We start from the raw sequence: 23,658 nt of genomic DNA on the forward strand, positions 1-23,658 counted from the left end.
TACTGGCCCATGCAAGGCAGGTCCTAGAGTGGTCCCAGCAGAAGCAGCTGTTTGAGAACTCCCAGTTCAGTATCTCTCAGTTCTGGGAAGCATGAGAGAGAGAGAGAGAGATACTGCCACGGGGCTGCGGAAACTGGGTACGTCAGCGAACATTACACCTCGTCACACAAAAGGTTACACAAGACAGAAAAACAATAGCAAAATACACAGTAATTGCGAGGATGGAAGACGGAATACCAACACACGGGATACCAACACATTGAATACCAACACACGGGATACCAACATACGGGATACCAATACACGCTGGCAGGGTCATACAGCTCCTGAGGAATAGAAGGTAACTAGGTTTGATCGAAAAAAAGGGAAGATTGCTCGAATTCCTTGGATTAAAAGCCCTGTACTAACATTACGACACCGCTCAAAGAGGTGTAAACAGGATAAATATCCTGATGTTTTCGGGGAAGAGATGGATACACATTATTATTATTTTATTTAAAGGAAAGCGCTAAACTCATAGAGGTTATGCATTGCCTTTGGGAATGGGAGGCAATCAGATTCGATTCTAGGAATGAGAAGGGACAGATCCAATTCCTTGAGTCAAGAGCCTCTCACCTTGGACACACATTATGTCAATTGGCTATGTCCTCCTCCTCCTCCTCCTCCTCCTTCTTTTCCTCTGATTTTCCGTCCTTCGCATCTTTGCTCTTGCCTTTTCCCTCGTCTAACCACTATTCCTTCCGTTCAGGCATCAAGATCGCCCTGGCGCTGACGGAGACGCGAGCGTTCAAGAAGTTTGGTTCCAGGTTCTACACGCGTCCCATGCCAGGCTGTGAGTACGCTCCTCTCTGGACCGACACTTACTGGGAGTGCCTGGCACGGCACTACACCTCTACCATCTACCACCCCGTGGGCACCTGCAAGATGGGACCCTACTGGGACCCAGGAGCTGTAGTCGACCCAGAACTCAAGTATGGATAAGTTATCTTGAATTTTTTACATAGACTTAATTAAAATTTGTGGGAAGGTGGTAATTCATTGTATGGTGCATGAGAAGTGGTCAGGTTTGTTCCCTGGAAGAGAAGGATGCTTCCAGTTCCTCGGATCAAGAGCTCTTCTCCAGCTCTGTATTGATACATATGCATGATTTTTGTGGTTTGTGTGTGTTTTCTTGTTTTATTAACTACAGCTGTAGGAGTGGAACTGTATGCATTAATATACCACGCAAAAACAAGCGGGTATATACAAAGAATAATCGCAATCAGCAGAATCCGAAGCCACGTTAGGAAGGCTGGTAAGGTTCCCAAGTGACGCTCTACACCACAAATGCATTGACATAAAAAGATTCATTTGTGAGGTCCAAACATACAGGAAGAAATTATTTGAATCCATGCTTGAGGCGTGCCCGGACTGGCGAAACATGGCTTATAAGCAAGGTTACCCAGTTTTTGATGCATCTCTGGCCGAGTGGCATAGAGCGTCACTTGGGAACCTTGCCAGCTTTCCTAACGAGACTTCGAATCCTGTTGACTGTGATGTGTGCCCGTAAATATCATGCCTACATGGGTAGAGATCCAGCCCCTAGCCTCCACTCCCCCTTCAATTATCATTACAACTGTTCATCCCTCATTATCACAGCCTATTTCAAGCTACATTATTACAGTTTGTGTTAGTTCCCCGGCCCTCATACACATTTACTGCAACATTGTTGTCACTTTCAGAGTGTACGGCATCTCTGGTCTCCGTGTGGTCGACGCCTCCATCATGCCCACTCTGGTCTCCGGTAACACTAACGCTCCTGTCATCATGATCGGCGAGCGAGGATCAGACATCATCAAGCAGTACTGGTACACCAAAAGATGATGACGGCCGCCATAGCTCCCGCTCTCCTGGCGGCCATATTTGAAAGGCATTACCGGAAGAGGAGATCCAATATTATGTCCCTTCCCCGGAAGCTTTAATTTTGGGATTCAACTCTTCTAAAACTAAAAAAAAAAAGAGCATCTCAGCCGTCATTGATGGAAAAAAATTTAGATTACTTTTTCTTCATACGGTCAGTTGTATGACGTATGACTGTCGCTGTATGAGAGTTGTATGAGTGTTAATTTATAATCTCTTTTCCTTCCTCAGTACTGGAAAATGTACTATGTATGAATGATTTTTTTTTTTGTAAAAACCAAGTGTGACTTAATGGTTATTTTGGAAATCAAATACTGTGAAGCATCGCATCTTCATTATTATTATTATTATTATTATTATTATTATTATTATTATTATTTATTATCGAATATTTTAGACACATTTGGGTGTCTTATTTCTTGCTCATAAAAATGACCAAAGTGAAGATAGGCTACAAAGAGAGACGTAAATCTCTCAATGTACATTCATTAAAAATTCCATTTAATCCCTATTTTGGGGGATCCAAATATCCTTGATGTTAGTCTACTGACCTGTGGTCAGTAGGCTGATTAAGCTTACAAATTAACATTCTTCTGGATTCATCTTGAAATAGAGAAGACTCAGGGAGGCAATGATACTTCTTGTGTGACGGAAATTATTGATTTTCCTGAGGCATTTTGTCATCGGAGCTCTGGTCTGTGACCGGGCCGCAGAGGCCATGATTCCCGGGGACCGATAGCAGATATATCAATATCAGATATATCAATCTTGATATTGAAGGGAACAGCTGGATACCTGTTGATTTGGTCTGTTTGTGAAGCCTATTGAAGTTGCTGCTTCTAAGCCTAATAAGTCAGAGGTGTGTGTGATGTGTGAACTAGTGTTGTGCAGGTGTATGATGCCCGAACTCGCGGTGTACAAATGTTTCGTGTATATTGACGTGTTAAAAAATATGGCCAAAATATCTTTGCTCAATGATGTGGCCATCGTGGCCTACTGAGTGTGACTGGTGGACGAACCTGTCAGTAACCTAAAGAATTTAACTCCAAGAAGGTAAATTTCTCTTCTACGGACATGGCTTACGGATGTTACAAAAATGTCTTCTACGGTCGTATCCCCCATACGTAAAGAACTTCTACTGACGTGTTAGAACTGTCTTTGAAGATGCATGTCTATCACGTACAAGGCTGTACGTGATAGACATGCATACCGTAGAACAGTAAAATCTCTCATTTCATTCGGAGGCCTAAGCCTTTCAGCAGGCCTAGTGGTCCCACCAGCGTCTTCCTGGTCACTCTCATAATCTGTGTGAAGACGGTCCTCAGGTACACAAGTAAGAGTGGTTAGTTAACTAATTTATTAACTCACGAATATCCAAAGCTCAGTATAATTTTCTAGCCACGTATCTTAGCTAATCTTTGTGTGTTATGTGGACAAGAAAGACTAAATGGTTGTTACCAATAGACTCATTTTTATTTATATTAGATTAGATTAGGTGTAAGGAATTGATTAATTTTGTCGAGTGTCGCAGAGTGTTTGCACTACGCTACGCCAGACCGAGTTTTAATTTCATTATTCACATCTTTCTGTCTATTATTCCGGGACACTGTTTGCCCTCTGTTTACCTGTGTCCCCAAAGAAATGGATTTTTATATTTTTAGAGCCATAAAAAAAGGAAACTGCAGCTTTTTATTGAGAATATCAGAAGATTCAAGAAAGATATATTTTTAAGGATCATAGGTGGTAAGCTTTGTGGGAAACACAGGCGTTGGCAGCATGTATTGTGTTTATTGAACAGGTTTTGAGGGAGGTGTAAACATAAGAAATGATAATGCAGAGTCAAGTACACAGAGGCGTAGAATCTGGTGTAAATTAATATTAATTGATGGCACCTTAAAGGTATGACAACAATAGACGACGATGAAGAAATAGACGGTGATGTATAGCTGTCAGATTAATGTTGCCAGTCACTGATACAGGGATTTTAGCATATGGATAAGTCTCCTTACACCTTATGACTCTCTTGAGCTATGAGTAAAAAGATACCCAGGAGTTAGTTAATTGTTGTGGGTCGCATTTTATGGAAGAGGCCTAATGAACCCAAAAAGTCCACACTATTCGTATTTTTATCCTGGGTTATTAACGCTCCCACAGGATAGGCATTGGCATATATTGATGCTATTTAACATCTGTTTGTTGGATCTGGTGTACGGAGAGTGCATAGAAAAGGGGAAATCTACATAAATTCTCGAGTTCTTGTACACTGTGTCGCCAGGGGCTATCAATCTTCAAAAGCAAATGACCTTCCCGTGTACAAGAAGAATCTTACACGAGCTCCCTTTCACGCTGACGTTGCATACATGCTTGTACCTTTTTCTTATCTCAGAGATGTGAAAAAAAATATTTCTGCTTATTTTATGAATTAGATTCGATTCTTGCTGAAAAGTAAGACACACGACATGTTCCAAACATTCGTCAAGTGCCATTCTCAGTGTTTGTGGTGGTGTTTGCCAGGTGCGACGTGTTTGTGGTGGTTTTTGTTAAGTACGGTGTGTTTGTGGTGGTGTTTATCAAGTACGGTGTGTGTGTGTGGTGGTGTTTGTCAAGTACGGTGTTTTTGTGGTGGTGTTTATCAAGTACGGTGTGTGTGTGTGTGGTGTTTGTCAAGTACGGTGTTTTTGTGGTGGTGTTTGTCAAGTATGGTGTGTGTGTGGTGGTATTTGTCAAGTACGGTGTGTGTGTGGTAGTGTTTGTAAAGTACGGTGTGTGTGTGTGTGTGGTGGTGTTTGTCAAGTACGGTGTGTGCGTGGTAGTGTTTGTCAAGTACGGTGTGTGTGTGTGTGGTGTTTGTCAAGTACGGTGTGTGTGTGTGGTGGTGTTTGTCAAGTACGGTGTGTGTGTGTGGTGGCGTTTGTAAAGGACGGTGTGTGTGTGGTGGTATTTGTCAAGTACGGTGTGTGTGTGTGGTGATGTTTGTAAAGTACGGTGTGTGTGCGTGGCGGTGTTTGTCAAGTACGGTGTGTGTGTGGTGGTGTTTGTCAAGTACGGTGTGTGTGTGGTGGTGTTTGTCAAGTACGGTGTGTGTGTGGTGGTGTTTGTCAAGTACGGTGTGTGTGTGGTGGTGTTTGTCAAGTACGGTGTGTGTGTGGTGGTGTTTGTCAAGTACGGTGTGTGTGTGGTGGTCGTTCCTCCACATTGTGAGCCATACAGTGTGAGCCATACATTGTGAGCCATACAGTGTGAGCCATACATTGTGAGCCATACAGTGTGAGCCATACATTGTGAGCCATACAGTGTGAGCCATACATTGTGAGCCATACAGTGTGAGCCATACATTGTGAGCCATACAGTGTGAGCCATACATTGTGAGCCATACAGTGTGAGCCATACATTGTGAGCCATACAGTGTGAGCCATACATTGTGAGCCATACAGTGTGAGCCATACATTGTGAGCCATACAGTGTGAGCCATACATTGTGAGCCATACATTGTGAGCCATACATTGTGAGCCATACAGTGTGAGCCATACATTGTGAGCCATACAGTGTGAGCCATACAGTGTGAGCCATACATTATGAGCCATACATTGTGAGCCATGCAGTGTGAGCCATACAGTGTGAGCCATACATTGTGAGCCATACATTGTGAGCCATACATTGTGAGCCATACAATGTGAGCCATACATTGTGAGCCATACATTGTGAGCCATACATTGTGAGCCATACAGTGTGAGCCATACAGTGTGAGCCATACATTGTGAGCCATACATTGTGAGCCATACATTGTGAGTCATACAGTGTGAGCCATACAGTGTGAGCCATACATTGTGAGCCATACAGTGTGAGCCATACAGTGTGAGCCATACATTGTGAGCCATACATTGTGAGCCATACATTGTGAGCCATACATTGTGAGCCATACAGTGTGAGCCATACATTGTGAGCCATACATTGTGAGCCATACAGTGTGAGCCATACATTGTGAGCCATACATTGTGAGCCATACAGTGTGAGCCATACAGTGTGAGCCATACAGTGTGAGCCATACAGTGTGAGCTATATATTGTGAGCCATACAGTGTGAGCCATACATTATGAGCCATACATTGTGAGCCATACAGTGTGAGCCATACAGTGTGAGCTATATATTGTGAGCCATACAGTGTGAGCCATACAGTGTGAGCCATACAGTGTGAGCCATACAGTGTGAGCCATACAGTGTGAGCCATACAGTGTGAGCCATACAGTGTGAGCCAGTGTGAGCCATACAGTGTGAGCCATACAGTGTGAGCCATACAGTGTGAGCCATACAGTGTGAGCCATACAGTGTGAGCCAGTGTGAGCCATACAGTGTGAGCCATACAGTGTGAGCCATACAGTGTGAGCCATACAGTGTGAGCCAGTGTGAGCCATACAGTGTGAGCCATACAGTGTGAGCCATACAGTGTGAGCCATACAGTGTGAGCCATACAGTGTGAGCCATACAGTGTGAGCCAGTGTGAGCCATACAGTGTGAGCCATACAGTGTGAGCCATACAGTGTGAGCCATACAGTGTGAGCCAGTGTGAGCCATACAGTGTGAGCCATACAGTGTGAGCCATACAGTGTGAGCCAGTGTGAGCCATACAGTGTGAGCCATACAGTGTGAGCCATACATTGTGTACCATACACTGTGAACTAAATTTATAATGAATGTGAGCCATAATTCCATTTGTACTAATATGCTCTTGTTCGTTGTCTGTGTTCTCTCTCTCTCTCTCTCTCTCTCTCTCTCTCTCTCTCTCTCTCTCTCTCTCTCTCTCTCTCTCTCTCTCTCTCTCTCTCAGCGATATCTCACACGTGTTTTCATTTCCTCACTACGTGTTATATTTATTCTGCAAATGGATAAAACACACGTACAATACATGTGTAATAAAAATAGGCAGGTGTTGCACATGTGTCTTATTCATCAACTCGCAGGTGTTGCTTTCCATTAACGTGATGATTCTCTTACACAAGACCGAAAAAACACTTTTTACCATTGTGAGAATTCATACAACGTATGGCGACTCATACATACCACTACGGCGACTCATGTATACTCATGTATACTCATGTATACTCATGTATATTCCATCATTGTGTTTGTGTATCATTAATGTGTAAATTATTTGTGTCAATTATTAAATGCTAATTTTTAAGTGAGGTGTTTGTTTGTCCTTATATGAGGCGCTTCTATCTATATATCCCTCCCTATATCAATCTATATATCTATCGCTATATCTGTCTGTATCTATGTCTTTATCTATCTGTATATGACCGAGACCCTGATAAGTCTTATCTAACCTCACCTTTGGTACCAGGGGAAGATAAGGTCTGAAAAAGCCATCGTAGGCGAAACGTTTCCTTTATAGTGTATCCTAATTACATCACCTGTGTCTTTCTTCACGGCTCCGGTACCAGTCTTGCAAGACACCTGTGTCACAACCACTCACGAAACGTTGCAGAAATATTGCATAGCTGACGAAGCTTTTAAGTATCGATATTTTACTCATACGAGACTTTATTAAACTTTGATGAAGATTCATGTAAGCGAAACGCACTAATTACGACAAAGCACTATGCGCTCTTAATTAAGCAGTACTTAGTTTCACACCATAGTATCAAGAACTCCTAGATAGGCTCGGGAGACGCTGAGAAGGATCAACAACGCATACAATGCATCAAGGGCAGCTTCGAGATACAATGATTACCTAAAAGGGTGATTAGGAATGCTTTCAGAGGATCAGGAACGCCTTGGACGATCAGGAGTGATTTTGGAGGCTCGGCATCGCCTTCGGAGGATTGAGAGCGCATTTAAAGAATCAGGGACGCTTCGGAGGATCAGGAATGATGTCGTAGGATAAAGAACACTTGGATGAGGCACATCTATGGAATATGAGAAACGCCAATATGCACATGATTTAAAATATTCATAATTCTTCCTCCTCATACGTCTGTCTCTCATTTTTTTCCTCCCATATCTTTACACCTTTCCTCTTCCGTATTTGTGCAGTTCTTATTCTCCGCTGACCCCCATCGTATTTCCCAGCTCTTTTCACTCTTTCTCATCACTAATGTCTACAATGAACCCTCATTGTTTTACTGAAGTTACCCACCTTGTACAAGCCCCACCCAGCGTGGTGAAACATGACTGGGAAAGACAAAATAATATGAACACCTGCTGACTTAACTGTTGAAGGACTGAAAAATCAATTTAAATGTATTACAGGTCCCTTGTTGCGCCATCTTCCTAAACGATAATGCAACAATTCACATCGCTAGAGTTGTTTAAAATTGTCATGAAGAATATAAAAGTGAAGTCGATCACTTGGATTGGCTCTCACAATCGCCGGATATAAATATTATCGAGCATCTGTTGGGTCAGTTGGAACAGCAAGTCAGAAACTGATTTCCTCCACTGTCGTCTCTGGAAGAGTTAGATCAGGTTTTGCTTGAGGAATGGTTCCAAATTCCCCTGGATGCTGTTCAGATGTTATAAGAATCAATTCCTCAATGAACTGGTGTTGTTTTAACTACAAATGGAGGACCAACTCCCTATTGAAAATAAAAAAGTTATGGAATAAGGTGTTCTTATTATTTTGTCCAGCCCCTACATACCCAGCTTTTGTTCCCACTGTGCAGTTATCATACAGAATAGGGTAGAAGCACACTGTTCATGTACGGAGTTTTTATTAACAAAAAAAAGCAAAAACAAATGCCTGCTCCTACTAGCCATAGCCTGGTCGAGACTGTCTCTGCTTCCTTGGAATTCACAGGTTCGAACCCAATAGCGTTTCACAAATATTTATTGTTTGTGGAACGCTATGGTCTGGTTGATATAGTCAGTTTGTAGTCTCGTCTGGGAGTTTATGGCTCAAGTACACAGCCTTGGAGATTCAAATCCTCCTTCTCCTCCTCCTCCTCCTTCTCCTCCTTCTCCTCCTCCTCCTTCTACATTCGTCTCTGCTTCTGCTAGCCGCTCTTCTGGAAATACGTCTGCAGAAGATACTTGGCCATCTTGGAAATCTGAGCTTCCTGGTGATTTTGCAGTGACGATAAGGTATTGAGGCCGCTATAACTCTCCATAATACGCACCAGAGTATCAACCTTCTCCGTTTTCTGTGGAAGAAAGTGGGAAAACAGTAAGCTTGAAGGAATAAACATTTTAAATATATATTAGGGCGTCATGTGTTTTCGCCCACCATGAGGCAGGCCAAAGCAGCATGGGTTCGAGTCCTTGGCTAGTGCAGTGTTGTTATTGATCAATACCATTCGTTCGTGGTCACAATAATATAAAATACTTCTCGTTGTACTAGTACACCAAACAGGGACTAGAATGAAATTAGTCTGAAGTCATCCACACCATCGCGTGTCCTTGGGTAGCGAGTACAACATTCAGTTCCGCTGAATGCGCTACTTTTAAGGATCGTATGGTCCAGTGGATTAGGGCGTCATGTGTTTTCGCCCACCATGAGGCAGGCCAAAGCAGCATGGGTTCGAGTCTGGTAAAGTGTATGGTAGAGTTATTATTGAAAGAATTAAGAGTAAGACGGAGAGTAGGATAGGAGATGAACAAGGAGGCTTTAGGAAAGGTAGGGGATGTGTAGACCAAGTGTTTACAGTGAAACATATACGTGAACAGTATTTAGATAAGGGTAAAGAGGTCTTTGTGGCATTTATGGATATGGAAAAGGCGTATGACAGGGTGGATAGGGGGGCAATGTGGCAGATGTTGCAAGTATATGGTATAGGAGGTAGGTTACTGAAAGCAGTGAAGAGTTTTTACGAGGATAGTGAGGCTCAGGTTAGAGTATGAAGGAGAGAGGGAGATTATTTCCCAGTAAAAGTAGGCCTTAGACAAGGATGTGTGATGTCACCATGGTTGCTCAATATATTTATAGATGAGGCTGTAAGAGAAGTAAATGCGAGGGTCTTGGCAAGAGGCGTGGAGTTAAAAGATAAAAAATCACACATAAAGTGGGAGTTGTCACAGTTGCTCTTTGCTGATGACACTGTGCTCTTGGGAGATTCTGAAGAGAAGTTGCAGAGATTGGTGGATGAATTTGGTAGGGTATGTAAAAGAAGAAAATTAAAAGTGAATATAGGAAAGAGTAAGGTGATGAGGATAAAAATGTGGAGATCACGGAAGGTGAACTTTCAGTCCTATGGAAGTGCAAAGACAAAAAAGGATTGTATTGTATGAAAGTATAGTTATACCAATGCTCTTATATGGGTGTGAAGCATGGGTGGTGAATGTTGCAACAAGGAGAAGGTTGGAGGCAGTGGAGATGTCATGTCTGAGGGCAATGTGTGGTGTGAATATAATGCAGAGAAATCTTAGTTTGGAAATTAGGAGGAGGTTTGGATATGTAGAGAGGATGAAACGAAATAATATGACTTCGAGAGAATATAAATCTGTAGTGGAGAAAAGGTGGGGTAGAGGTCTGCTTAGAAAAGGTTGGAGGGAGGGGGTAAGGGAGGTTTTTATGCGAGGGGCTTGGACTTCCAGCAAGCATGCGTGAGCATGTTGGATAGGAGTGTGAGCAAGATAACATTTATGAAGGGATTCAGGGAAACTGGCAAGCCAGACTTGAGTCCTGGAGATGGGAAGTACAGTGCCGCCACTCTGAAGGAGGGGTGTTAATGTTGCAGTTTTATAACTGTAGTATAAACGCGCCTCTGGCAAGACAGTGATGGAGTGAATGATGATGATGAAAGTTTTTCTTTTTCGGGCCACCCTACTATGGTGAGAGACGGCCGATGTGTTAATAACATATATATATATATATATATATATATATATATATATATATATATATATATATATATATATATATATATATATATATATATATATATATATATATATATATATATATATATATATATATATATATATATACATATATATAATCCAGAATCAACCTCGAGACGATTTCTTTGATCAGGTGTCTCGTAGCTTGGTTGGTAGAGCAGTCGGCTCACATTTTGAGGTCCGTGGCTCGATTCCTGGTACAGGTGGAAACGTTTGGGTGTGTTTCCTGAAGACACCTGCTGTCCCTGTTCACCTAGCAGTAAGTAGGTACCTGGGTGTTAGCCAACTGGTGTGGGTCGCATCCTTGAGACAAAATTAACCTAAGATGCCCGAAATCTTCTGCATAACAAGTATGTCTTTGTGTCACTGATGTAACTCGGTCTGTGTAAATTGTACTTGTAACAAAAAAAAGTATTATTCTTAAGAAGTAACTCGGAGCTCAGCAGTAGAGTGTCCGGCACATAATCAAAAGGATCCATGATCGATTTAAGCAGGGAATTATAGCTAACTTTCCATTCCTTGTATCGTAATTGATTGTTTCCCATTGTCCAAGGCTCTGTACGAAGCCTTACTGCATTAACTGTTGGTAACACAGGAGGCTCAGTCCTCTGACATCCCGGATGGGCAATGATCCACTTCACTGAGCAGGTAAGACCATGGAACATACACTCATACCTTAAAGATGTTATTGACAGCGTCGAGGGCCACAAGCACCATGCCAGGGTCGTCGCCAGCCATCACCCTGCAGAAGGAGGCCATCACGCCAGTATTCACCAACACTGCTGCCTGCTCCGTCGTACAACCAGAGGTCAGGTTAGATAAGGCCCATGTCGCTTCCTTCCTCAGCTCCTCGTCATCCTAAGGCAGTAAGAGTCTCTCACATACACGTCAGTCAAGACTTTGAATACCTGTTAGTGAAATTTCGTTTCACTATTTCGACTTTTAAGTTTACATCCACAAACGTCAACATCAGGCCTTGAATCCTAAGCCGACCTAACTTAAAGGTTAGGCATTTAACTTGAATATTAGATCCCCTATCTTAAATGCTAGGCCCCTTAACTTGGATACTAAACCCTTTAACTTGGATGTTATGCCCCCTAACTTAAATACTCTGCTCAACTTGAATACGTGACCCCTTTATCTAAACGCCAGACCTCTCTAAAATTAAATACTAGTCCCACTAACCTGAATACTAGGTCTACTAACTTGTATACTAGGTCCACTAACTTCAATACTACGTAAGTCCACCAACTTGAATACAAGGATGACTATCTTGAATACCTCACCCTTGAATACTAGGCCCCGTAACGTGTAATCATGACCCAGGACTGACCTTCTCGACGGCAGCGATGAGAGCTGGTACCACCTGAACATCAATGACCAGCTGGATGTGTCTGGTGGTGCCAGCGGTGATGTTAGAGAGTATCCAGGCAGCCTCTCTGCTTACCCCTAGGTTTGGATTGTTCAACATCTCTCTGTAGATGGGCAGCGCACCCGCCTGTACCACAGCGTCCGTCTGGAATGGCATGCACCTTGACAGTAAAGGTGTTCTATACATACTGGCGAAGGACTCGTGGTCCAAGGAACCGGAGCTACCTTCCCCTTCCTAATAGTGCCAATATTCGCCAATTTTCAATATTTGGTTTTAAAATCGGAAAAAATACTTTTTAGAAAATACTCAAAAAAAATAAATAAATAAATAAAAAACGTAAAAATGTAGCAAAATATTAATCAGTTTTATTTTGTAGATATTATTAAGGTTTTAGCTGAATTCGTATTCTTGAAGCTGCGTATGTATTTAGCCCTCTCCACTTCCTCATACAACTCATTCCGCTAATAACCTTTTCCCGAGACTAAAGAAGTACATCCTTGCATTCCTATGTCTCATTTGTGTCTTCAGTTTCCACCTGTATCCCCCTGGATCCAGGACACTTTAATTAACATCGTCCATGCTTATCAGCCCTATCAATTTCTCTTTCAATTCAGTACGTCGCACTCATGTCTCCCCTAATGCGACAGCAGTGTGCCGTGGACACTTGTTGACGAACTGATCAACTAAACTTAAACACAGAAACAGTGTAAAAAGAGGCTGTTGATTTCAAGTCTGTCTCAGAACCTCGTCTGAAGACGATCTCAGACATCGAAATATAGTGTCCGTTGTTTACATGTGCATTTTCTCAGCTAGTATCTTCCTTACTTCATTAGCAGCTTACTACCCTAGTCTACCTCCGTCAGTAGCTTACCTGTTCGTTGGTTCCTGCTGCCACGCTGCCGGTGGCCCTGAGAGCGGCAATGACCACCTTCTCCTGGTCTGAGTAGAGACGCTGGACCATATCTCTCACCAGACCACACTCCACCAGCTCGTCAACGGCCTTAGGTCCCATATCAGCGTAGTAGGCCACGCCCCAGAGTGCGTCAGCTGCACCAGAGGGAGACACAGGTGGTGAAGTGACCGCTCCTGCAGGAGTATCCTGATTACTGCTACAACACTACTTTTACTGCAGTGTTGTAGCAGTAGCAAGTCTCCGTGCTTTCTCCGGTGATCACTGGGAGCTTCTACTGCCACAAGACTATTCTGAATGCTACTGAAAGACTAATCTGACTGCTGTTAAAAGCATTCCCTTGTTGTTGCTAGTGCTGCTACAAGAGTGCTCTTACTGCTGCTATAAGGGTACTCTTTTTCCTGATAAAAGAGTACTTACCGTTGCTGAAAAGTACTCAAGCAAAACAACGTAATGTAATAAGCTCGAACTCACGGCCACTCAGTCCTCCAAACAGGAGACCAGCGTGTTATCTACTGTACAACTGGTAACGCACCACCCTGGAGCGTAAAGTGGAACGTTATTTTATCCATCGTCGTAAAACCATCTTGTGTGACGCAGCATGAAAAAACCATCTTGTGTAACGAAGAATAAGAGGACAACCCATCCTGTGTCTGATGGTGTTGAAATACAAAATTCTATCATGTGTAATGGAGCAGGGAAGCATAGCAAACTTTTCTCCCCTACAAAGTGACTATCATATAGAAACTAATAGTCGCAAGCTGCGACTGTGTTTAATCCCTGTTAATATTAAATATGAGTTACCTTGGATCTGGAAATAGGAATTACCTTGTAAATATATGGTATACAATACCGACAAGATGAGAAATTAGACACGTGTGTAACATCTGGGTATCTTAATTGTAGACATTTCGCCAACCAGTGGCTTTATCAATACAAGTTCAATGACATAATTGGAAGAGAGTAGAACTATATATAAAAGATGAGATAATCAGCCCTCAGTCTTGGAGTTGGTGAAGAGCACCGTAGTTGTAAAGAGTCTGGAGCACAGATTGGTGCTTAAATACTGGCGTCAAGTGAAGGACGTGTAGCAGACGAAGGCATTGTCGGAGGACATTTTCACAAACTTAAGTACTACGAGCCCATCCCTGGGGTATGACCTCTGCCACTGGGAAATCCCACCTACCAGTGACAATGTTTTCATCTGCTTCCCGTCCCTCACCTGACGTCAAGTATATATGCGCCAATCTTTATCCCTATGCTCCAGATTTTTCAGGACTACGGTGCTGTACACCAACTCCAAGACTGAGGGACTGATTATCTCATCTTTTGTATATAGTTCTACTGTCTTCCAGTTATGTCCTTGAATTTGTATTGATGAAGCCACTGGAGGGCGAAACGTCTACAATTAAGATACCCAGATGTTGCACATGCGTCTAATTCTCCAGGAATTACCTTGAACCTGGGTATCTAGGTGTGCCACCATCTCCTTGAGGGCACGGGCACACTCCTTGCGATCCTCAAGACTGATGGCTGGGTTCTTCACACGGAAGAGGTTGGTAATGACCCAGCAGACCTGACGGCGCAGTGCTAGCTGAAGGGAAGGAGTTAGAGGGGATTTAGTGAATAGAGGAGTTAATGAGGGGAAGTTAGTGAGGGTAGGAGTGAGAGGGAAGTTAGTTATGCATTGACAAGGAGGGATGAGGCAGGAGAGTCAAAACAATTCATTACCTTGAAACAAATCACTGATTCTGTCCAGGGCGGATCGAAATGTCGTATATTTTGTCTCTAATTTGTGGGAGGTTGTTGTGGGGTTATTCTTGGGGGGTTAAAGTGGTTCTGAGAAAGCACACTCCCCTCCCTTTTTTTTTTTTACATAGATCAGTTTTACAAGGTAAGAGTTGTCGTCCAACCTCAGCTCATAACCTGCATTTTTGATTACTTTGTGTTTGGATTTAGTACATAAACATTCCCTCTTCTCAAACTGCACACTCTGATCTCACGGATCGGATCAACAACATCGTAACTAACCCATACGGGTTTAGCCCTTGGTGAGATACAGCAGAGTGCACTCCCTCGTTCTTACTGGCATGGTAGTGTGGAGGAGGTTGACCAGGGGCCTGACGATGCCCTCCTTCAGTGCCCTGTCTCTGTACTCTGCTCCGTCGCCCACGATGTTGCCCAGCGCCCACACTGCTTGCTCCTTGACGGCCACGTCCGGGGAGGAGAGTAGACGTACTAGCACGCCCACGGCCCCCGCATCTGTCAGGGTGAAAAATGATTGAGTGAACAGGAATTTTGTTCACTTAAGAGCCCTTTCTTGAAGGCGTTTCAGTCTTTGAATTTTGTATCAAGAGTAAAGGAGTCGTAAGTCGTAAGTAAAGGAGTCGTAAGTCGTAAGTAAAGGAGTCGTAAACCCTCATTTACGAACCAATCATTAATTATAACTAGGAAGTGATTCTTTTGACTGGCCAGAAGATAGTAACTTGGAACTAATGATAGCCAGTTATTTCCAGGATACTTTCTCTTACAAGTTTATGAGACACAGTGTCAACAACGTACCGACGAGGGCGCGTGTGTACTGAGAAGGTCCAGAAGCGATGTTGGTCACAGCCCAGGCTGCCTCCACCTGCAACTCCGGGCTGAAACATGAACACAAGCGTCACTGAAATATTACCGTGGAAGCTGAGCTCACACGGCGTAAGCCGGCGCAGGCCCTAAACAGCATCAACAGCAACACATTTTGCAACATAAATGGATCAAAAACACAGGGTTAAAAAACTGAAGGACAGTACATACATAGGCAGAAGAAAGAAAAAGTAAAGAAGAGGTAGAAAAAGGATTCATACCAGGAAAGTTGTGTATAAAGAATGCATTCCTTATAGACAGCTTTCCTTGCGTAAATATTAATCCTAACTTGGTCGCTGCAAATGCCTTCTTTTCTCATTTGATTATCAGTGTTTCAAACTTCGGAACACTCGTGACTTAGCTTGATCCTTTCTTCTCTGTCTTTCTATACCTAATTTCCTTTCCCTTTTTTTTCCATTTTCTTATGTTTTCTTTCTCCTGGCTAAATATGAATGGATGTAAACACAAAATACCTACGTTTCATCTAGCCCTCTCCATCCCTTTCTTGTTCACTCTAGCCCTCTCCATCCCTTTCTTGTTCACTCTAGCCCTCTCCATCCCTTTCTTGTTCACTCTAGCCCTCTCCATCCCTTTCTTGTTCACTCTAGCCCTCTCCATCCCTTTCTTGTTCACTCTAGCCTTCTCCATCCCTTTCTTGTTCACTCTAGCCTTCTCCATCCCTTTCTTGTTCACTCTAGCCTTCTCCATCCCTTTCTTGTTCACTCTAGCCTTCTCCATCCCTTTCTTGTTCACTCTAGCCTTCTCCATCCCTTTCTTGTTCACTCTAGCCTTCTCCATCCCTTTCTTGTTCACTCTAGCCTTCTCCATCCCTTTCTTGTTCACTCTAGCCCTCTCCATCCCTTTCTTGTTCACTCTAGCCCTCTCCATCCCTTTCTTGTTCACTCTAGCCTTCTCCATCCCTTTCTTGTTCACTCTAGCCTTCTCCATTACTTTCTTGTTCACTCTAGCCTTCTCCATCCCTTTCTTGTTCACTCTAGCCCTCTCCATCCCTTTCTTGTTCACTCTAGCCCTCTCCATCCCTTTCTTGTTCACTCTAGCCCTCTCCATCCCTTTCTTGTTCACTCTAGCCTTCTCCATCCCTTTCTTGTTCACTCTAGCCTTCTCCATCCCTTTCTTGTTCACTCTAGCCTTCTCCATCCCTTTCTTGTTCACTCTAGCCTTCTCCATCCCTTTCTTGTTCACTCTAGCCTTCTCCATCCCTTTCTTGTTCACTCTAGCCCTCTCCATCCCTTTCTTGTTCACTCTAGCCCTCTCCATCCCTTTCTTGTTCACTCTAGCCCTCTCCATCCCTTTCTTGTTCACTCTAGCCCTCTCCATCCCTTTCTTGTTCACTCTAGCCCTCTCCATCCCTTTCTTGTTCACTCTAGCCTTCTCCATCCCTTTCTTGTTCACTCTAGCCTTCTCCATCCCTTTCTTGTTCACTCTAGCCTTCTCCATCCCTTTCTTGTTCACTCTAGCCCTCTCCATCCCTTTCTTGTTCACTCTAGCCCTCTCCATCCCTTTCTTGTTCACTCTAGCCCTCTCCATCCCTTTCTTGTTCACTCTAGCCTTCTCCATCCCTTTCTTGTTCACTCTAGCCTTCTCCATCCCTTTCTTGTTCACTCTAGCCCTCTCCATCCCTTTCTTGTTCACTCTAGCCCTCTCCATCCCTTTCTTGTTCACTCTAGCCCTCTCCATCCCTTTCTTGTTCACTCTAGCCTTCTCCATCCCTTTCTTGTTCACTCTAGCCTTCTCCATCCCTTTCTTGTTCACTCTAGCCTTCTCCATTCCTTTCTTGTTCACTCTAGCCCTCTCCATCCCTTTCTTGTTCACTCTAGCCCTCTCCATCCCTTTCTTGTTCACTCTAGCCCTCTCCATCCCTTTCTTGTTCACTCTAGCCTTCTCCATCCCTTTCTTGTTCACTCTAGCCCTCTCCATCCCTTTCTTGTTCACTCTAGCCTTCTCCATCCCTTTCTTGTTCACTCTAGCCCTCTCCATCCCTTTCTTGTTCACTCTAGCCTTCTTGCCCTCTCCATCCCTTTCTTGTTCACTCTAGCCTTCTCCATCCCTTTCTTGTTCACTCTAGCCCTCTCCATCCCTTTCTTGTTCACTCTAGCCTTCTCCATCCCTTTCTTGTTCACTCTAGCCCTCTCCATCCCTTTTTTGTTCACTCTAGCCTTCTCCATCCCTTTCTTGTTCACTCTAGCCCTCTCCATCCCTTTCTTGTTCACTCTAGCCTTCTCCATCCCTTTCTTGTTCACTCTAGCCCTCTCACTCTAGCCTTCTCCATCCCTTTCTTGTTCACTCTAGCCCTCTCCATCCCTTTCTTGTTCACTCTAGCCTTCTCCATCCCTTTCTTGTTCACTCTAGCCTTCTCCATCCCTTTCTTGTTCACTCTAGCCCTCTCCATCCCTTTCTTGTTCACTCTAGCCTTCTCCATCCCTTTCTTGTTCACTCTAGCCCTCTCCATCCCTTTCTTGTTCACTCTAGCCCTCTCCATCCCTTTCTTGTTCACTCTAGCCCTCTCCATCCCTTTCTTGTTCACTCTAGCCCTCTCCATCCCTTTCTTGTTCACTCTAGCCCTCTCCATCCCTTTCTTGTTCACTCTAGCCTTCTCCATCCCTTTCTTGTTCACTCTAGCCTTCTCCATCCCTTTCTTGTTCACTCTAGCCTTCTCCATCCCTTTCTTGTTCACTCTAGCCCTCTCCATCCCTTTCTTGTTCACTCTAGCCCTCTCCATCCCTTTCTTGTTCACTCTAGCCCTCTCCATCCCTTTCTTGTTCACTCTAGCCTTCTCCATCCCTTTCTTGTTCACTCTAGCCTTCTCCATCCCTTTCTTGTTCACTCTAGCCCTCTCCATCCCTTTCTTGTTCACTCTAGCCCTCTCCATCCCTTTCTTGTTCACTCTAGCCCTCTCCATCCCTTTCTTGTTCACTCTAGCCTTCTCCATCCCTTTCTTGTTCACTCTAGCCTTCTCCATCCCTTTCTTGTTCACTCTAGCCTTCTCCATCCCTTTCTTGTTCACTCTAGCCCTCTCCATCCCTTTCTTGTTCACTCTAGCCCTCTCCATTCCTTTCTTGTTCACTCTAGCCCTCTCCATCCCTTTCTTGTTCACTCTAGCCTTCTCCATCCCTTTCTTGTTCACTCTAGCCCTCTCCATCCCTTTCTTGTTCACTCTAGCCTTCTCCATCCCTTTCTTGTTCACTCTAGCCCTCTCCATCCCTTTCTTGTTCACTCTAGCCTTCTCCATCCCTTTCTTGTTCACTCTAGCCCTCTCCATCCCTTTCTTGTTCACTCTAGCCTTCTCCATCCCTTTCTTGTTCACTCTAGCCCTCTCCATCCCTTTCTTGTTCACTCTAGCCTTCTCCATCCCTTTCTTGTTCACTCTAGCCCTCTCCATCCCTTTCTTGTTCACTCTAGCCTTCTCCATCCCTTTCTTGTTCACTCTAGCCCTCTCCATCCCTTTCTTGTTCACTCTAGCCTTCTCCATCCCTTTCTTGTTCACTCTAGCCCTCTCCATCCCTTTCTTGTTCACTCTAGCCTTCTCCATCCCTTTCTTGTTCACTCTAGCCCTCTCCATCCCTTTCTTGTTCACTCTAGCCTTCTCCATCCCTTTCTTGTTCACTCTAGCCCTCTCCATCCCTTTCTTGTTCACTCTAGCCTTCTCCATCCCTTTCTTGTTCACTCTAGCTCTCTCCATCCCTTTCTTGTTCACTCTAGCCCTCTCCATCCCTTTCTTGTTTCTAGCCCTCTCTTTTTTGTTCACTCTAGCCTTCTCCATCCCTTTCTTGTTCACTCTAGCCCTCTCCATCCCTTTCTTGTTCACTCTAGCCATCTCCATCCCTTTCTTGTTCACTCTTCTCCATCCCTTTCTTGTTCACTCTAGCCTTCTCCATCCCTTTCTTGTTCACTCTAGCTCTCTCCATCCCTTTCTTGTTCACTCTAGCCCTCTCCATCCCTTTCTTGTTCACTCTAGCCCTCTCCATCCCTTATTTGTTCACCCTAGCCTTCTCCTGCTATACCTAGCTGTTATCTACCCTATCCCCCAGCTCTTTAAATCTCTTACTTCTCACTCTTGCCCATGCACTCGACTAAGGGAGGCAATATGCCGGCATTGATGAACTGGCTGATGGGAGGCTTGTCAGAGGAGAGCAACACCCGCGCCTTCTCCGTGTTGGCCAGCTGTCGACGACGATCTCCGCTACGGATACCTTCCACGATGTCATCCACTTCATCAGAGATGTCATCCTCTTCCTCCTCCACGTCTTCTTCTTCTCCAGCTTCTTCCTCTCCCACTGCCTCTTCGTTTTCCTTTTTAACCTTGAAAGTTGTTTTGGTAAGTCAGTGTTTTGAAAAATACGTAAATAAGCAAGAAAGAAAATTTCTTCGGGTACATTACACAGTTTAAGATATTTACAATTATCGTACATAGTAAATATGTGTAAATTATTTAGGATAACCCGATAAAGAAAAAAATGACTCATATTCATTGCTTTTTGTATTGCATGATCATCATATAGTCAACATTATATATTCATTATTATATGTTGATCCGGGGAAAGGATGACCACCTCAAAACTTTAAGGGTGATGGACTGATTACATCGTCTTCAAGTCTCTTCTGCTTCTATCAACTTTTCTGTACTCGACTGAAGAAGCCTACTGTGTAGGCGAAACGTTTCAAAATAAAGATACCTAACTGTTGCATATGTGTCTTACCTAACATCCTTGAAGGATGTTATCGTCAGAAATAAGTTAAATGACAGGGGCCACGCCCTTCCTTATTCACACTTTACCTTGCCGTCATCAGCAGGGAGACTCTCTCTTGCTTCCACATCCTGTCACAGGAGAACACAAGCAGCGATTAATATGGAGGAGTGGTTGGCTAATGGGGGAGTTTAAAGCCTATCGGCTACACGATAGGCTGTGCAGTACCAGTCAGGAATACTTTCATCACTAAAACAGGGATTTAGGTAAACTCTCAGTGTATATAGATAGATATACATCTTTCAGTGCATTACGCTGATAGATATACATCTCTTAGTGTATTATATTAATAGACATGCACCTCTCAGCGTCTATATGCTGATAGACACCCACACCTATCAGTGTGTATAAGGTGATAGACACACACCTCTCAGTGTACATTCGCTGATCGACATAACACTTCTCAGTGTTGCTGAAAATTGTATTACCGACAACAGCTCGTATCATCAATAAAGTTACCCAGCTGTTGCACATGTGCCTCAGTCTTCCACTTCTCAGTGTATATATCGTTCGTAAGTAATGTATCATCTAAAGATAACGTGACATATCAATAACAGTTGACCGGTGGCCGGTGGCCGGTGCCCTGGTGGCTAAAGCTCCCGCTTCACACACGGAGGGCCCGGGTACGATTCCCGGCGGGTGGAAACATTTCGACACGTTTCCTTACACCTGTTGTCCTGTTCACCTAGCAGCAAATAGGCACCTGGGTGTTAGTCGACTGGTGTGGGTCGCATCCTGGGGGACAAGATTAAGGACCCCAATGGAAATAAGTTAGACAGTCCTCGATGACGCACTGACTTTCTTGGGTTATCCTGGGTGGCTAACTCTTCGGGGTTAAAAAATACGAACGAAATCTTATCTGCAATTGTTAATTTTACTGAGAATTTAATCCCCTTACGCGGAATCCCATCATTTATACTCAGGTTTTTCAATCCATGTTTCCTTGTCTGTAAGATAGTGCAGTTACTGGCTCATCTATGCTTTTGTTTAGTTTACGCTACACTCTTTATTTTTTTTGCAAGTTACCCACAAGCTCCTTTTCTGCATTTTCTTCTAATATTAAAAATTACGTAGTTTTCTTTGTATGAGAATATAACTAACGTAACCCTGATTTATATATATATATATATATATATATATATATATATATATATATATATATATATATATATATATATATATATATATATATATATATATATATATATATATATATATATATATATATATATATATATATATATATATATATATATATATATATATATATATATATACACACACACACACACACCTGAGGGTTGTCAGTGGTGTCCGGAGGCTGCCTGTCTTGTGGTCGGAGCGTCGGCTCCTCCACGTGAGGTAGAGGTGAGTGCTTCTTCTGAGGTGTTATTGTCGCCTCTTGTTCCTCCTTCTCGTCGTGGTCTTCCTGCGCAGGTTTCTGCCGGGTGAAGGGGAGGCATAAGTCGCTTTACAGAGAAGAAAGTATGGTAGAGTGCGACACAAGTCACTTGGACCCAAAGAAAGTAGCTACCCGGGAAATGGGAAGCATGCAGGTGCGATCCGAGGAAGGGGAGTTCAGGGCCAAACCCTTGAATCAAGGACCTCAGTCAAGGGTTTGTGAATCAAGGGACTGTGAATCAAGGGACTGTGAATCAAGGGACTGTGAATCAAGGACCTGGCCTCTCTCAGGTCCACCTCACCTTCAGCGTCTCCTCCATCGCCTCCTGCATCCTCTGCTGTATTCTTTGTTGCTCTAGGTGTTCCTGCTTCTGCTGCTTCCGAAGCTGGTGCTCCTTCTTCTGCTGCAGCAGCTGCTGCATCTGCTGCATCTGCTGCTGCATCAACAGATGTATCTCCATGGTCATCTGCTTGTGCATCTGGTTGAGGTGTTCTATTGTGGCTGGGCTGGACAGCTGCCCCTCCTTATCCTCCTTCAGCTGCTGAATCTTCTGCTGTCTCTGCTGCTGCTGCAGCTGCTTCAGCTCGTGCTGCTGTTGCTTTTGTTGCTGATGTTGCTGTTTCTTTTGCTCAAGCTGCTGCTGTTGCTGCTGTCTCTGCTCGTGCCTCTGCTGCTGCTTTTCCTGCAGCTGCTGCCGTCTCTGCTGGATGTGAGTGTCCTGTCTCATCGGCTGCTGCTGCTTCTTCTGTTGCTGCTGCTTCTGTTGTTGCTGTTGCTGCTGCTTCTGCTGCTGCTGCTTCTGCTGTTGTTGAGGCTGAAGTTTTTTGATCATCGGCAGACGATTAATGCTGTTTTTGTGGGTTCTGTTGGTAATAATAATAATAATAATAATAATAATAATAATAATAATAATAATAATAATAATAATAATAATAATAATAATAATAATAATGAGACAAAAGCAAACTAGAACAATAAATCGTAATTCACGAGTAAGCCACAATACCTTCACAGGAACAATTCACAACTAACCCACAATACCTTTAGAGGAACAATTCACAACTAACCCACAATACCTTGACAGGAACAATTCACAACTAACCCATAATACCTTGACAGGAACAATTCACAACTAACCCATAATACCTTGACAGGAACAATTCACAACTAACCCACAATACCTTCACAGGAACAGTTCACAACTAACCCATAATACCTTGACAGGAACAATTCACAACTAACCCATAATACCTTGACAGGAGCAATTCACGTTCATTCTGCAAACTTAAAGTTGAAACTAAAGAAGTTTTGGGTTCGTCCTGAGAGATTAAGACGACTTGATAATGAAGGCTTCTGTCTTCAGTTTTAGTCACCTCGCTACTCAAGTGAAGAAACCTATTATGCAGGCGAAACGTTTCGTAAATGAAGACACCAGAGTGTCGCACATTATATCTTATTCACCAACTGTGTGCGCATTTTATTTTGTTGTTGGCCCCAGTGGAAATAAATCACTTTGTCTTACTTTTTTTCTTGGGGGGGGGTTATACTAGGTAATTTAAACATGTATGGTAATTGTGGTTATGTGTACCTGTGTCTGAATAAAGTTACTTACTTAGACCTCCAGTACTAGTCTGGAATTAGTTTAATAAAGAGAACTGGATACTTACTGGAGGGGCGAGAGTCTGACGCTGGAGGTGTTGGGCTGTTGATTAGTTGGGTGTCTCTCCAGCTTCTCTTTCTCCTTCCAGTGTGGGGATAGAGACATCCTGGAGGGCTTGTCGTTAGTGTGGCTGCTGGCGGGGGTGCTGCCGGGGCTGCTGGAGGGGGTGCTGCCGGGGCTGGGAGC

At 43.6% G+C, this 23,658-nt stretch overlaps 2 protein-coding genes across 3 annotated transcripts in view; one reads left to right on the forward strand and one right to left on the reverse strand.

Annotated features, from left to right (window-relative positions):
• The window catches only part of LOC128692861 (glucose dehydrogenase [FAD, quinone]-like), a 98,316-nt gene extending 93,058 nt beyond the window's left edge, over positions 1-5,258 (forward strand). Inside the window, exons 10-11 of the mRNA XM_070094346.1 lie at positions 749-971; positions 1,722-5,258. Of these exons, the coding sequence (XP_069950447.1) occupies positions 749-971; positions 1,722-1,863 (365 nt within the window). The 3' untranslated portion in view covers positions 1,864-5,258. The remainder of the gene's footprint in view (positions 1-748; positions 972-1,721) is intronic.
• A 3,334-nt stretch (positions 5,259-8,592) lies between these two features.
• Positions 8,593-23,658, reverse strand: part of LOC128693090 (importin subunit alpha-3) — a 44,188-nt gene continuing 29,122 nt past the window's right edge. For both annotated transcript variants that reach the window (XM_070094345.1, XM_070094344.1), the window contains 12 exons: positions 23,480-23,658; positions 22,114-22,675; positions 21,705-21,851; positions 20,440-20,481; positions 19,711-19,964; positions 15,579-15,658; positions 15,103-15,278; positions 14,472-14,610; positions 12,978-13,153; positions 12,068-12,250; positions 11,410-11,592; positions 8,593-9,038 (listed from right to left, as the gene is read on the reverse strand). The exon at positions 23,480-23,658 is cut by the window's right edge and continues 69 nt beyond it. In XM_070094345.1, coding sequence (XP_069950446.1) covers positions 8,892-9,038; positions 11,410-11,592; positions 12,068-12,250; positions 12,978-13,153; positions 14,472-14,610; positions 15,103-15,278; positions 15,579-15,658; positions 19,711-19,964; positions 20,440-20,481; positions 21,705-21,851; positions 22,114-22,675; positions 23,480-23,658 — 2,268 coding nt within the window. In that variant the 3' untranslated portion in view covers positions 8,593-8,891. The remainder of the gene's footprint in view (positions 9,039-11,409; positions 11,593-12,067; positions 12,251-12,977; positions 13,154-14,471; positions 14,611-15,102; positions 15,279-15,578; positions 15,659-19,710; positions 19,965-20,439; positions 20,482-21,704; positions 21,852-22,113; positions 22,676-23,479) is intronic.

The sequence above is a fragment of the Cherax quadricarinatus genome, chromosome 45 (genome assembly GCF_038502225.1).
Source record: "Cherax quadricarinatus isolate ZL_2023a chromosome 45, ASM3850222v1, whole genome shotgun sequence".
Taxonomy (NCBI): domain Eukaryota; kingdom Metazoa; phylum Arthropoda; class Malacostraca; order Decapoda; family Parastacidae; genus Cherax; species Cherax quadricarinatus.